This window comes from Nerophis lumbriciformis, linkage group LG08 (assembly GCF_033978685.3).
Source record: "Nerophis lumbriciformis linkage group LG08, RoL_Nlum_v2.1, whole genome shotgun sequence".
NCBI classification, from domain to species: Eukaryota; Metazoa; Chordata; class Actinopteri; order Syngnathiformes; family Syngnathidae; genus Nerophis; species Nerophis lumbriciformis.
Window position 1 is genome coordinate 28185307 of NC_084555.2, and position 17194 is coordinate 28202500.

General features: G+C 40.2%; 1 protein-coding gene across 1 annotated transcript in view; it reads right to left on the reverse strand.

The window, feature by feature from the left end:
* LOC140679001 (uncharacterized) overlaps positions 1-17194 on the reverse strand; it is a 50012-nt gene that overhangs the window by 9350 nt on the left and 23468 nt on the right. Inside the window, exons 5-6 of the mRNA XM_072913735.1 lie at positions 16655-16758; positions 15697-15827 (exon numbers count right to left, since the gene is read on the reverse strand). Of these exons, the coding sequence (XP_072769836.1) occupies positions 15697-15827; positions 16655-16758 (235 nt within the window). The remainder of the gene's footprint in view (positions 1-15696; positions 15828-16654; positions 16759-17194) is intronic.

A 17194-nucleotide genomic window follows, 5' to 3' on the forward strand; every position in this document is an offset into this window, starting at 1 on the left:
AGCTATTGCAGGTTGCCATGACAACCAGCCCCGGATCGCTTTACAACACTGAGGGGCTTTTCTCACCGTGGCGCCAGGAGAATACCAAGGGTCACGCTCACAAGAAGACATGAATTTTTCACCGCCATATTTTCCTCATCTGAGATTTGCCCATTAATCTTCTGTCATTAAAAAAACAAAAATGTGACTTATTTACACACGCGCAATCAGATTAAAATATAAGACACATATTAGACAGACTGGCTGTTGAATGGTCTTACCCCACTGCATGTGAATGGATTCATAACATACCAATATGAACCGCAGACTATTTTCCAAAAAGAGGAACAAGGGATTGGTCAGCCTAACCAGTGGGGGAAAAAACATTAGGAAACAGTAGCGCCTCAAATATTGAGGATTCACCACATTGCAAATAAAAAATAAAAAACAATTTGAGCATATTATACAATTTGTTGGTCCTAAATAAAGAATGTTCAACCATAAAAATGGCTTTATAAATGAAAAATATCAATACTATAGAAGTATTGGCCACTAGAGAAGACCAAACTAAGCATGCTGTCCATGGCCATTGATTGGCTCAGGCAGCATTACTTTATTGGATCAAAAGAGTGTAATGGTGACTAAAGGGCACTATTTCATGTCTCGAGATCGCTCATACAATTGAAAAATGTATTTAAAAGGTTGTTGGGGTATTTATGTTTGTTTTTTAAGCTGTAGCTGTGAAAATATCTGATTTATAATAAATGAGAGGGACAAGCGGTATAAAATGGATGGATGGATGGATGGATGGAATCCTACTTTGAGGAAATGCATTCATCACATTCATGTCCGGGACCAATTAACAGCAATAAATGAAGGAGGACTGCAAATGTTGCGAGTCATATAAATAAAACACAAAAACATTTCATTTTGTCAAAGTAGCTCGAATAATCATAAAACAAAAACCTGAACAATAACAGAACTGCATACCGAACTATAAAATGCAGATTAACAAAAACATGTTTGTTTTTTTAAATACAAAAAGTGAGTTTTGGATTAGTGTTAGTTTTGACAGCAGGTTTTAATTTAGTTTTAGTCAAAGTGTTTTTACACAAATTTATTTTAGCTTTAGTTATATTTTAGTCATCTAAAATTATTAAATTTAGTTGACTTAAATATATAGTATAAAGGATAATGCATATTTGAAGTTGTATTGAAACCACTTTAATTATTGCAGATCATCTCAAAAAGTAAATTCAAAACAAGACCTGCACTCAATAAATATATCAATAAGAGAATTTCACACTAACCTTACTGTGTGTTATTATGTTGGCTTAAATTAAGCATTTTTTTCAAATGTTGAATATTAAATGACTAAACTCGTCATATAAAGAAACACACTAGTTGTATTTTATAATGTTTTGTAACTGCACTGAGTCTGCACAATTGGCATCTTGCCACTTATAAAACTAGCGTATGTATCCCTCACATATCTTTCTTTGTGTTTTAGCGTGAAATATGACAAATCTGGTTTTATGAGTTGTCAAGTTGTGCAATTAATAGCTGAACAGTGTATCCAGGACATCGATTAAATTGCGCTGCAGGTATCTTGTTTATTAAATTGGCAGACAAGCTCGCCCCTGGTGTACTACAAAAGTAGTGGTAGAGAAAGCAGATTTGTTCCTGTTCTACCGTCTTTGATAGTGACGTTAAAGGCCTACTGAAACCCACTACTACCGACCACGCAGTCTGATAGTTTATATATCAATGATGAAATCTTAACATTGCAACACATGCCAATACGGCAGGGTTAGCTTACCAAAGTGCAATTTTAAATTTTGTGCGAAATATCCTGCTGAAAACGTCTCGGTATGATGACGTCAGCGCGTTGGTGTGTGGTTTGAAAATCGTAAAATTTGTACAATTAGTGCTTGGTAAATCCAAGTTTCAATGTGTTTGATATCAAGAAAGAACTCGTACAAAAGTAAGAAGGTAACATAAGTATGGCTCTTCCCTTTTCTTCTTCCTCTCCATTCATCGTCGTGTTGGCCAATAAAAGTCTTCAATAAAGGTAAAAGTCATGTTAAAAGTTCATATGTCTTTTATTTTGCTTTTTTCATGTAAATATAATAATATGCTCTATAAAAAGTATTATGTATTAACATTTCTGGTGGTCTGGAACTGATTCATTTACATTGTTTCTTATGGGAAAAATTGCATAAAACGTTTGTTTTAAGATGTGTGTCTGACCTTTTGGAACGGATTGCTATTGAAGAATAAGGTAATTAGTTTTATTATGTTTTCAACGCACATTACAACTGGTGGTTTATTGGTATATTTATATGCCTTTTATGGTGGAGGACAAGGTTTAATTCCATAGGTGTTCAGCACATAAACTAAACCAAAATCATCACGCTGATAAAGGCAGAAGTCAAATAAAAATTCTATGGAGAATCATATCGGTGGTTATGTTTGAGAAAAAACAGAAAGTTCTACCAGGAAACAGGAAGTGGGTCAGTGTGAAAGGTGATACACAATTGAGATAAAAAAAAAAAAAACAGGAACAAGGACATCTCATTGCCAGGATTTTTTGTAGCAAGCAATTTATGTTTCATTGTCACAGGGGTTAGTGCATGTGCCTCACAATACGAAGGTCCTGAGTTCAATCCCGGGCTCAGGATCTTTCTGTGTGGAGTTTGCATGTTCTCCCCGTGACTGTGTGGGTTCCCTCCGGGTACTCCGGCTTCCTCCCACCTCCAAAGACATGCACCTGGGGATAGGTTGATTGGCAACACTAAATTGGCCCTAGTGTGTGAATGTGAGTGTGAATGTTGTCTGTCTATCTGTGTTGGCCCTGCGATGAAGTGGCGACTTGTCCAGGGTGTACCCTGCCTTCTGCCCGAATGCAGCTGAGATAGGCTCCAGCACCCCCTGCAACCCCGAAAGGGACAAGCGGTAGAAAATGGATAGATGGATGGATGTAAAGTGAAAGTTAAAGTACCAATGATTGTCACACACACACTAGGTGTGGTGAAATCATCCTCTGCATTTGTCTCTCTTCCTTCTTCTGTTTGCCTTTTCCCCTGTTTTTAATCAACAGTCCAGTAGGTTGCAGTATTTCACCAACTGTCATGAAAAAGGACGGAAGAAAAAAGCAGCATGACTCAAGTCAGGAAGGTGATTCGAATAATTATTAAATACCATCCATTGTCTACTGCTTGTCTCTCTCGGGGTCGCGGGGGGTGCTGGAGCCTAGCTCAGCTACGTTCGGGCGGAAGACGGGGTACACCCTGGACAAGTCACCACCTCATCGCAGGGCCAACACAGATAGACAGACAACATTCACACTCACATTCACACACTAGGGCCAATTTAGAGTTGCCAATTAATCTATCCCCAGGTGCATGTTTTTGGAGGTGGGAAGAAGCCGGACTTTCCGGAGAGAACCCCGAGCCTGTGATTGAACGTAGGACCTTATTATTGTGAGGCACATGCACTAACCCCTTCTCCACCGTGCTTCCCTTATTATTAAATTCCTTTACAAAATAATAATACAGCAAATGTGTTACTGATGATGACTTTGGGTGTCTGAAGCATGTTTGACGAAAAACATACTGCTTGGATTGGAAGTACTTACCTACCTGCATGGATGGAAACCCATCCAACAAACGAGCTACGTTTGTTTTCATTAAATATTTGAAGGGGACATATGATGATTGTAATCTAAATTTAAAACACCTCCTTGTGGTCTTGACAAAACTGTAGGTATTGGATATGTTTTGATTTACACTTTTATAGGTCACTTTTATAACCTGTTTTTTGAGTATGTTTGAAAGACGTTCGATTCTGGAGGCGTTCCCAGGTTGTAAATAAACCACGCCCCACCCTCTTCAAAAGTAATATAATTCATAATTTCAAATGTACACTCTTTTATTTCTTGAAGTCGTCACTGCTATTGATATTTTCCAGACACGGTCGAAAATAAACTTCCTAAACATGTTATAGATTTACCATTAGCGACACCTGCATACTCGCCGATCGATTCAGGCTCTGCATAAAAAAGCTGTGTTCATCAGCATTTATGTCACTGCATTATTACGCACATGACAAGATTAGATTTTTTTTTCAGCTCTGGCTGAGAGCTGACAGTGTGTCTTAATATCTAAATAAGTCCACCTTGCTGTGATGTCATAACGTTACCAGACTGCCAAACCCTGCAAAAAGAGGCATTCAAATCTACGCCAAAGCTCAGGCCAAAATGCATGAACCTTATGATTTGACGTTTTGGCATTGTTTAACACGAATTTCCAACATTGTAACAATATTTATAAGTCAGAAAAAAGCAAATTCATCATAGGGTCCCCTTTTAAAGTTAAAGTACCCATGATTGTCACACACACACTAGGTGTGGTGAAATGATTCTCTGCATTTGACCCATCACCCTTGATCACCCCCTGGGAGGTGAGGGGAGCAGTGGGCAGCAGCGGGGGCCGCGCTCGGGAATATTTTTTGGTGATTTAACCCCCAATTCCAACCCTTGATGCTGGGTGTCAAGCAGGGAGGTAATGGGTCCCATTTTTATAGTCTTTGGTATGACTCGGCCGGGGTTTGAACTCACGACCTACCGATCTCAGGGCGGACACTCTAACCACTAGGCCATACTTATATGCCCATTAAAAACAGCAAAGTCACATATTTTCCACATACATATGCAGTATACAGTCTATACATCTTATAGTTCATATTAAAACATGAAATGCTTCTTAAAAGCAGTAGTGCACTCCATGTTGCCTCATTTGCTACCATGAATGCCTATTAATTTCCATATTGTTAAGTTTGGGCATGGTGTGGTGTTTGCGTTTCCATAGATGCGGAGAACAGCAGGTCGCTTGCAGGTAATTCAATTTCAAGAAGCAAGACAAAATATAAAATGTAGGTACAATCCAAGCATGGCATGAACTTCGAGTGTAGCTCGAGCTTAACTTAGCATAGTGTGACACAACACATGAAGAGCAGAGCAGTAGCAAATAGCTCGCACAACCATACCATAAACAGTCGTGTGTAGTGAACGACACGTGCCGAGTGAACGGTGACACGGGTATTTAACGGGGCGTGATTCGCACCGATCCTCAGGTGCGAACACAATTCACAAAGTATAAGCATAGCAACCCTGGCAACGGAACGTAAATTAAGGAGCCAAGTGGCGCTAGGAACAAAACTACACCTAAACATAGGAAGAATACTACTAAACATAAACCAAGGCATGATCTGGGCAACGGGTCATGACACATTTATGATTAAATGCCCAGAGTATGCCCAAACAAGCCTTTCCCATTAAAAGTCATGGGACCAGTGGCAAGTTAAATAGCGCTTTAAAGTGCAGCTATCCAATGCTTTGATCCTGCATCTGCAACATGTTAACAAACGATGTGGCTGTGCCAGCTTGCACAGGACTGCCAAGTAATGAGTTCCACGGGTAGGACCATGCTGCAGCCTCATATAGAACTATTAATGAAGAATTGAAATATTTTACACATAAACACAGTGCTTTGTACTGCTGTTATACAGTGTTTACCGCTAAACTCCTGCAGAGTTCAACTCAAGGGCCTGAGAAGCACCTATCAGGTGACATGACTGTTGCAGAGAAGAATGGTCATTTCTTGAGTCAACATGCAGGCCTGTCCTGATTGCCATTTTTCATTTTAGATACTCTGAAACGTCACCTGTTTGCTTAAAAATGCTCATCGTAGCACATGAAATGTTGATGCTCTGCAAAATGAGCAGAGCTGAGGCTCGTTTAGCGACGCAATCCAAGAGATGACTTGCATGAAGTGGCACGCACCTACCGTCTCTCTTTCTCTTTTATTTACCCTCCCTCAAATTATTTCTGACCTTTAGTTGACAAAGATAAATGAGGGGATTAATATACATTGGACTAATCTAGAAGTTAGCAGAGAAGCTGGATAGTATTTCCCTCAGGTAACCAAATGCAGGCCTACTGGATTAAGAGCCTTTTGCAGGAAGGCTTAGCCAGGATCTGAAGCCATTAGCAGAACAAGGCGGTGGCAAAGAAAAAAAACTAGAGCTAGAGTTGTTTTTTTTAATTGCTTCCTGCTGATTATAATTCAGAGCTCTGACTTTAACCATGAGACACTCCCCCTTTAGGAGACGCGTGCGTTAAATTACAATCCAGCATCGCAATCCGCGTGGGAATCATGCAGTAAAACAGTTTGCTTTGTCGTTTTTTCGTTCGGATCTCGATGTGTTGTTTGTTTAAAATAAGCGTATTATACACAAAACCACTTGGCTAGGATGATTATTAAAAATGCTTGTGTTCATTGAGAATTGTTACAAAAAGCAGTTACACACGCACAAAAATAGATGGATGGATGGATGGATGGATGGATGGATGGAAAGATAGATAGATAGATAGATAGATAGATAGATGTAGACAAAAAAATATATTTTTTAAACTTAAAAGCAGTTCCTGAATATTGGTTGTAGTTATTAATCTCGCCGCAAGATGTCACTAAATCTCAGTCTTTAGATAATTAGGTGTATTCATGTAATCAGGGCTTCATACTGAATAATCAAAGAACGCAGGTTTTGATATTTTCATATGTTTATTTCCATTTGTAAAAAGACAAAACTATGTATAATGCATAGTTAATGGTGTCAACATTTAAGCTTGTTCTTTTTTCATGGTGCCTTTTTGCGCTTTTCACCAATGTTGGTGAAAATAATTTCTATATTGTGCAGTGGGTCAACAGAAAAAACAGAAAACTAAGGCCAAAAATACTTCTAAAAATATACCGTAAGCATATACTTTTTTGTGCATCTTGCAAAACAAATCCATAATTTAAGAAGCTGTAGAAAATAATAGTACTACAGGGGATTCTCAAACTCTAGTATGGGCTCCACCTGGATTCTAGCGGTATGCCAAAGAATCAAGTAAATAACAAAATATGAAATATACTTGTTAAATAAAACCTCTGTCTGGTTTTTAATGAATATTTAGGCCTATGCTACTGTATTTTAATGTTGGTCATCATGGTGGTATTTGGAGTGTCAAGAGTTTTCTGAGGAAAATGTTTGAGAACCACTGAACAAGAAGAAATTGCATATTTAACCCACACAATAATATGAGAGAATCATTGTCTTGTCATACATCATATCAGCCACATGGTGACGCCAGAGAATAAGATGTGCTGAGGACTGTAACGTTCCAGTACCACTCGTCTCTGCAAACCTGTGACAAACTGTTTGAAATGAACACGTTTCAGGAGGACTCCTGTTTAGACTCTCAACCAGATGATGACATGAGCTTCTCCATTTTCCTCCTGACCTTTTTTGTCTAATCAAAGCCACTGTAAAAGAAGAGCTGTAAACCACTGGCCAGCTGGTGATAAAGAGTCCTCACATGGAACAGGTGGTGCTTGTATATAACGTCCCCCCCGTCATACAGGCAGCCAGTTATGGCTTTATTACCCTTACACATCCCCTTCATATCAGCCTACTTCCCAGCCACAGCCAGGTAACACCACCTGTTGGAACAGCCATAACACACTAGGAAGGGAGGGAGTGTTAATGTTAAAGTCCCAATGATTGTCACACACACTAGGTGTGGTGAAATTATCCTCTGCACTTGACCCATTCCCATGGTCCCCCCCTGGGAGGTGAGGGGAGCAGTGAGCAGCAGCGGTGACCGCGCTCGGGAATAATTTTGGTGATTTAACCCCCAATTCCAACCCTTGATGCTGAGTGCCAAGCATGAGGCAATGGGTCCCATTTTTATAGTCTTTGGTATGACTCGGGTTTGAACTCACGACCTTCCAGTCTCAGGGCGGACACTCTAACCCTGGCCTGGGCAAATTAAGGCCCGGGGGCCACATGCGGCCCGTTAAGTTTTTCAATCTGGCCCGCCGGACATTCCCAAATATTTTTTTTTAGATCTTTAAGATGTAAAGTGTAGCTGCCATTATGATGTGCAGTCATGTTTTCTAATGACCGTAAGTCTTGAACTATACAAAGTATTTCAATGGTTGGAATCTGCGCTTTTGGATGATATACTAGTTACTATGGTAATCTAATTAGTTACTATGATAATCTAATTAGTTACTATGGTCATCTAATTAGTTACTATGGTAATCTACGTCCCAGCAGCTCAGACGAGGCACCAAGCAGTGTAGGTGGGAAGCGTTTCCACAGACGCGGAAGAAGATTTTCACAACAAAGTTCTAAAGCTTAGGGATAAATAAGATGTATCAGACTGTAGGTGGGTTTATTTTGTACCCTTCGCGTTCATATTTCACTGTGTGTTGCATTTTTGCCGCGTTTCACTCGATTGTAAAATATGTCGATCGAAAGGGGGTGTGACATTCATATTTTTTCAATATTCAGTGTTTTATCGTTCATAGAAAGAAAAAAATTCCATTACGTTTTTTAAGGCAGTTAGTCATAACGTTTTTAGTATTCAATCAGACATTATTGTGAGGTTTTGTATTAGTGTTCCTAAAAAATAGATATACCGGCCCCCAGACACATTTGATTCTCTAAATGTGGCCACCGAGTCAAAATAATTGCCCAGGCCTGCTCTAACCACAAGGCCACTGAGCAGGTCTTGTCATAGCCAGAGCACCCTTCGATACAGTCTGCACTTTAAAGATGCTAAAACTGATCCAGTGTTGGTCAATGTATGCTAAGTTATCTACTCCAGGGGAGAACAGGGTTAGTTGTCACACGGGCTGGTTGTGGCACTCATTATATCTTGCCACCAGAGTGTGGGATCATAGCTCACCTACATAGTCTTCTCTGGAGTATCACGGTTAAACTTGAAGTGATTAGGACTTTTTCTGTTTTTCATGTCAACTTGTAAATATTCAAGTTCTCGGTATTTGTCTTCCAGGCTTTTACAACAATGAGTTCATAACAAAACAAGCATTAGCCTACCCTTAAAGAGTGTAAAGAGAGAGCTTCATAGTTGATTGTTATTTGCTTGCTAACTATGTCTGTGGATGTTCTAATGCATGCAGGTCATTGTATTCTCAGGGCATTCAATCGATCACATCTGGATTGTTCAGTCCATCACATGTATGGCCAGCTGCCCTAAAGATGTGTTTTCTGTTCACGTTCTTTGCTCATTTTGTCTTAAGATGCATTAAAAGGAACCATAGCGTGCATATAACCAACATTTCACTAACAAGTGGTCTTATGTGCTTTTTGCAACAGACAATTAATCTGGCATCATTATTTTTTTCAAACCTTTCATGCCCCCGTATGTTCACACCCTTGTGAAGCTGATGGAAATGTGAATTTCTCTAAAGGATTTAACTATCTGTGTTCTTAGCATTATTACCATTTTCTCAAGCACAATTCAACTCAACTCAAGGTACAATACCTGAAAAATAAAACATCAGTAGAAGAGGACGCAAAATAGAATGGTAGCGGTTAGTGTTGTCCTGATACCAATATGTTGTATTTCAATACTTTTCCAAATAAAATGGACCACAAAAATGTCAATATTGGCTACATTTCAACAGAAAAATATATGACACATTAAATGTTTGTTTCCTATTAAAATCAAAGAACAATTTTGGCATTAAGTAACATAGTGAACATACCAGACAACTTATCTTTTAGTAGTTAGTAAGCAAACGGTCAACAAAGGCTCCGAGTTTGGATGCTGACATATGCAGTTACATATTGTCATTTCTGATTGTATTATTTTGTCAAGATTATGAGGGGACATGCGGTAGAAAATGGATGTATATATTATTAATCTACCTAATCATGTACTGTTAATATCTGGTTACTTTATGTTTTAACTAGAGCTGTCAAGTGATTCTTTTTTTAATCAGATTAATCATACGTTAGAACTGTGATTAATCATGATTAACAACAAGTTATTATTTGCTCCTATGAATATAATTTGCTTAAGAAAATAACCCAATGTTTGGATACAAATGCAATTTGGTAGTCAGAATGTCATACAGGAATGTTTTCAAAATGTTTTATTGAACTGCTAGTCATTGATTTGCTCAAAACTTGGTGACAGTAAGTATAGTAGGAAATAAGTGCACATTTTTGTTTTTCTTGTCTCAAATATAAATATGTCCTGCTTAATCTAACGGAATAAAAATAAACATATTTGTTTAACAGAAGGTTGTTCTGTTTAACTTAAAACATAATACATTTAGTGTGCAGATTTATGATAGAGCAAGTCTCCAATGTTCGTCATTATGAAAACTACTGTGACAAAAAGAGAGGTGAGATTTGTTTCACTAATAAAACTGGCAATTGTGCTTTATTTATGAAGGATGTCTCTTTTCAGTGAGAATATTGTCTTTATGCTACATTGTGTAATTTGTCATTCAATAAAAAGCATCAGACACACTGATAGCTCATTAAAGTGGAATAAATGACACACCACTAATAGTTTTAAGCCACATACCTGTCTTTTCCTACTGGAGGGTGCAACCTGAACATGTAATATCCTCATTGAATGACCACTTGTGCTCGACCTCGGACCGACTGCTCTAAGTGACGAAACAAACAGGCTCACATAAATATTGCGCTTATTGCAATCGTAGACAGCAGAACACTTCTATTTTAAGTGCTATACACTTACTTTAGTTATCTGCTGCACTGACAAGATGCCTGCTCGGTGCTTGTTGGCTCCTGTAGCAAAACTGCATAGGGTCAAAACTGCCGTGTGACGTCACGATTGACCTTTTTCTTTTACAGGGCGTGCCAACCCAGGAACATCAAAACTAAATAACCGTCTCTTTTGGCCACATACTAAATAAAAAATCCTGGACAAAGTGCCTCCCTTGACAGCTCACTACAGAACGCGTATTTTTGTTTCTAACTATTCCGTTTTTCAAGGAACGTTTGGCAGCCCTATTGAGGTAGCATTCATGCTAGCGGCGCCATCCTCATGTTCATGTTTCACTTTAAGATTCTATTTTAAACTTGATGTGCTGCGATGATCAGAAAGTCTGTCGCTGCAATATTAACTAATGACCTCAGTTTTACGTCTCGGGGGTATACGTCTCGGGGGCTAAAGGTTGTGTCACTGCTGTTTGCAGATGATGTGGTCCTGATGGCACCTTCGGTTTGTGACCTTCAGCTCTCACTGGATCGGTTCGCAGCCGAGTGTTCAGCGGCTGGAATGAGGATCAGCATCTCCAAATCTGAGGCCATGGTTCTCAGCAGGAAACCGATAGTTTGTACAGTCCAGGTAGAGAACGAGACTCTGTCCCAGGTGGAGGAGTTTAAGTATCTCGGGGTCTTGTTCACGAGTGAGGGAAAGATGGAGAAGGAAATCAGCCGGAGAATCGGAGCAGCTGGGGCAGTATTGCAGTCTCTCTGCCGCACTGTTATGACGAATCGAGAGCTGAGCCAGAAGGCAAAGCTCTCAGTCTACCAAGCTATCTACATTCCTACTCTCACCTATGGTCATGAAGTGTGAGTCATGACCGAAAGAATAAGATCGCGGATACAAGCGGCCGAAATGAGTTTCCTCAGAAGGGTGGCTGGCATCTCCCTTAGAGATAAGGTGAGAAGTTCAGTCACCCGAGAGAGACTCGGAGTAGAGCCGCTGCTCCTTCGCTTGGAAAGGAGCCAGCTTAGGTGGTTCGAGCATCTCGTGTGGATGCCTCACGAGCGTCTCCCTAGGGAGGTCCTCGTTGCACGTCCCACTGGGAGGAGACCCCATGGCAGGCCAAGGACCAGATGGGGCGATTACATCTCCTCTCTGGCCTGGGAATGCTTCGGGATTCCCCAGGAGGAAGTCGCTAATGTTGCTCTGGAGAGGGAAGTCTGGGGGTCTCTGCTGGAGCTGTTGTCCCTGCGACCCGATTCCGGATAAGCGGTTGAAGATGGATGGATGGATGGACCTCAGTGTTATCTTAACTCCCATCGGGGTTTGTTTTGAAGCAAAAGTGGCCGCAGAGCACATCGCTAACTATCATCACCATGGCGTGTGACGTGATCACTGCCTGTGCAATACGTGCTGCCTTCTGGCGCTGGTCAAAACAAACACTGATTAATCATCATTCATTTATGGTAACGGAATATTTATTTTTCAAAATCACATGCATTAACACGTTAACGTTGACAGCCCTAATTTTAACGTGTTCTATCTACACGCCTGTTAAAATGTAGCATGCACTCTTTTTTCTGTTTGGATACTTTAAATAAGATTTGGTTGATACTACAAATGTGGGTATCGATTTAATGCCAAGTAGTTACAGGGTCATACAATGGTCATAATTAAAGTCCGCCTGTGCACAGGGACATATTTCCTGAGTTCATAAACAATAAAAAACGTACAAAATATTTTGTGACGACGGGGTCGCATTTTACTGCGCAGATTGCTCTCCCGAGATGCAGCAGGAACTCCGGCGGCAAGGTGCAGGTGAGACCTATGGTGCAATTGTGCACTGCTCAAGCATCCTCTGCGCACGGCAAATCTATGCTGCGCACAAAATCAAATAAAAAAATTAGCGCATAACAATTTTCGACATACGGACACGACAGAGAAAACCGTTTTCGTCATCATTGTTCAAATATTGTAACGTCTGTCGAGACGCTTTGAGGACATGAATTTCATCGATCACTTTACTGAGCAAAACTCTTTATTGACGGCCATAAACACATCACCAAAACATTAGTAAAAAAATGATATTTAGCAAAACTGGTCATTTTCTGCAGTACAAACCAGACCAAAACCAACTTTGTTATATCAACAGCAGCCGCTCGCTCTTTCTCACTTGCGCCAACACATGCACATATGGCACTTAGCCAGTGATGCGTTTACAGCCACACAACAAGTCGGACAACTCCAACACCACACATAAAGTGTCATTCCAGGTCGTTACACTATGATTTACCAATCAAATGTGTGCTTATTCTAGTGTCATTTATTAGGAATCTTAATTTATAAATATTAATCATGAAATGCTTTTAGTATATTAAATAAATACTAATAAAAATATATTTTTTACAAACAGGAAGTTGCAGGAATGTGCACACGATCCCCTGCTTACATCTCATTGTGCAACATGTGAATGTTTTAATGGGAACTAAATGCAATGTCTGAAAGGGGTACACATTATTTCCAAAGCAGGACCTCCACCCAGACAAACAATACAAGTACACAGTTCATGAAAAACAATATTTTTTGTTATTGTCATTGTAAGTGGGCCTAAACACTTATATTAGAAATGGAAATGACTGCTGTCATTTGATTATAATAATAAGAGGATGTTGTCTGTCTATCTGTGTTGGCCCTGCGATGGGGTGGGGACTTGTCCAGGGTCTACCCCGCCTTCCGCCCGAATGCAGCTGAGATAGGCTCCAGCGACCCCGAAAGGGACAAGCGGTAGAAAACGGATGTATGGATGGAGATTGAACTTGTTATTTAGTCAGGTTTGGGACAGGTGTGCTGCTGGTGTAGCCACAGTGTGCACGTCTGATGTTGCTCACATGGGCTCCACTGAATGCTCAGGGAGTTTTTGCGTTTGCTCACACACATGAAATATTAGAGGGAACAATGGGTGAGACAATGATTTATTGTCCATGAAACATGCAAAAATACAAAAAGACAGAAAAGCGTGCCGATAGCGTGAGAGCTATGACGAAGCTTAGCACAGGAACAGGAATCAAAGATTGTAAAATACTTAACAAAACGTATTGCATGGAAGCAAATAGTAGACGTCGTCACTGTTGCGTAGTGCAAACAAGAAAGCCAGATTGAGCGTGGGGAAAAATGGAAATAAGTAGCTCTGTGATTAGTGCCCGGCAGCAGGTGAGCGTCCCGGACACTAATCAGAGGCAGGTGAAACTAGTCAGCACCCATGGTAACCAAAACACACAAACTCAAGGGTGCTGAAAACAGAACTGAGGGAGTCAAAACTAAACAAAACATGATCCGTGCAACGGATCATGACAAGCTTGTTGTTAGGGGTAAGCTATTGTATCCTTCTACGGTATTTAGTGAAGCATATTTAGCCATCCCTAGTTCTGCAGGGAAATATACTTTATTTGTTGCCATGGAGGCAAGAAATAGTGATTTAAAAGTAGCTAAAACACTGGCGAGGGACGTCGGCCGCGAGCGAGCTATGCTTTAAAACACCACTTGCAGGGTGGCACTTCATTGTTTATAGCTTCACCTTTATTGTTAATTGTTAAGCCAAAGTATGTACATTATTCCTCTTCTCCATTTTGTTTCCGCTTGTAAGTGCTCTGTGTGAGTTCATATAATTAGCCATCATGTCCATGAAAAAAAAAGTACTGTTTTTTTCTGTTTTTTTCCAAAGGCACTATAGTACCTCTTTAATTCAATAATAACGCAGTATTTTATTAGCACCGGTATACCGTACAACCCTACTACTGGCTTACCTTCTTTATCTCAGCTTTATGAGCGCTGATATCTGCTGTGGAGCCCCCACTGCAAGCGTTAAGCGGAGCTACACTTCCATATTTACAATATGAATACTCCATAATGTAGGCAATGGTTTGTTTGCTCCAAGCCAAGGAGAAGCTGCAAAGTCTCGATGAAACCATCACATTCACAGACACAAAAAAGCTCCAGTCTGTTCCAAGAAGGAACCGCAAAAATATGTACAACACGTAAAGTGCAGAATATTTTTCCATAGTTTTTCCGCTTGGGGTTATTTTGCAAATGTTTTCAATTTCTACATTCAAATATCGTGATTTAGGATGAATACGCAATATGAAATTGTCTCCAGATTTCTGTAGGGGATATCAGCAGGTTGATGCAGGCCCGCCCATATTTTGGAGCTAGAAGTGAGCGTTCCAAAATGTGCTGTAAAACAAGCATAAAATCACTACTGTGTCTATTTTCTCTATTTGACCTGTGATGTAGCCATTATTTTTAGATCCATAACTATGAAATAAGTACCAATGTTGTCAGCATTAGAAGGGCCCTTTAAGTTGAATATTTGTCAACTTGTCAATACAATTACCATCCATTTTCTACCGTTTGTCCCTCTCGGGGTCACGGGGGGTGCTGGTGCCTTATCCCAGCTGCACTCGGGAGGAAGGCAGAGTACACCCCGGACAAGTCGCCACCTCATCACAGGCCAACACAGAGAGACAGACAGCTGTTCACACTCTCACTTTTACCATTATAATAACATTAAATGTAAATGGCTGTCTTTATTTGTGCTTGAAGGACGACACATGGTGGCAGCAGTGCTCAAATATAACACTCCCTGGAGTTTAGGTATTGAAAATATATAACATCCTCTATTTGGAGCAAGTGCTACTCAACAACTCGTAGATTAATACATATTATCATGCTAATAATAAAATGAATATCTGTTTCCTAGCAAGGGCATTACAGGAAATAATTGAGAACCACTGGATAAAATATTTCAGTGAGCTGTTTACATCCTTCCACTGGAGAGCAGTGTTGCTCACGCCAACACAGCCTCTTTTATGTAGTGCAACCTCTAAGATATATTAGTATTAAGTGGTATTGTTAAAACCAAACACTTCAACAATAAGCATGAAAACACAAACTGATTACTCTAAACAAACATGGCTCCCCGTTGTCCGTTTTCCTGGTTTGGAAGGTGTCACAGCTGGAGTGGTAAACAATTCGTGCTCACTTGCTGGGACTCGGTTGGTTTAGCAGTTAAGCAAACAAGGCAGGATGATTTTTTTTTTTTTTTCTCCGCTCTGATTTACCAACATGCCGTCGAAATCCGTGGCGAGCGAGGCTGAGTGCTGTGCTTTTTCAGCACACTGTGCAGTAAGTCTGAGGATCTCTCTGCAAACAGCCTCTTTATGACGGCGAGCAAGGTGAGTGGCTTCGCACTCTACAAGGCAGACAACTCATCAAACAAACACTAAAGGCGCTGAGTACACCCGCCTTGTACCATCCAAGTTTGTGTTATTAGAGCTATTGTTGACGCCGGTACAATATTCCAGCATGCTATCCATCAATGGTGCTGCAGTGTCGGTAAGGTGCTTTAAACGTCCCCATCCTCTCATCTGACATCGTTATTCTTGGGTTGGCACGAAGAAGCATTTACTGTTTATACAGCACACCACTTCACATGCGAGACGATGCCATTTTTTTCCAACTTCCAGCATGTTTGCATCATCTCGTTCTCACCTGATGAATCTCCCAGTTGCACAGCTCACATGCAGGCTCCCTTTCAGCGGCTCAACCTGCCGACAGCTTGAGTGCTAATCTCCCGTGGTTTCTCTCCAAGTTGTTCCACTTTATTGTCTCTCGAATGTGAAAGTCGCTGACTGATTATTCCACTCCTCCACCTTCCAAGTCTCTCAGCACACTTTACCTCCAGTTGAACGGAAGAATAAGAGAAAAGCCTGTTAATGGTTCAAGGGAATGCAGGTGGTTCTCATGTAAATCCTTACAAACACGAGGATATAAGTGTAAAACATGTTGTAGGCGCCGTAAAATACAAGTACTGTAAATACTGCAAGCAGGCCTCGCATTTAGATTAGCTGCCAATGCAATCATTTTTCCTACATCAGCTAGAATTCTCCATGGCGACAGTCTATTAGGAACTCACACGTAATACAACAACTGCGACAAACTGTTGCAAAGCGAATGAAGCTCGCTCCTAATTGACATTGTCTGAAAGGTATTAGCGCATTGACCCAAATATACACAGACTGTTCGCTCTGCCTTTGTCAGGAAGGAGGCTGCAGAGCATCCGGATCAGGACAACACTCGTTTCTTCATCGCAGCCGTGAGACTGCAGAACTCTGGGGTTGCTCCTAACAGGCCAAAAGAACAGCACAGAATCATACAATCGTACATAAGGATACGAGTGTCCCAGTGCACAAGATTTTCGAGATACGAGCTGTTTCCTGGCTAATTGTTTTGCTTTAGGTTGCGATCAAAAATGTTGGTTCAACCTCACACACACACCCCATATATATATATATATATATATATATATATATATATATATATATATATATATATATATATATATATATATATACATATATATATATATATATATACATATATATATATATATATATATATATATATATATATATATATATATATATATATATATATATATATATGGGGTGTGTGTGTGAGGTTGAACCAACATTTTTGATCGCAACCTAAAGCAAAACAATTAGCCAGGAAACAGCTCGTATCTCGAAAATCTTGTGCACTGGGACACTCGTATCCTTA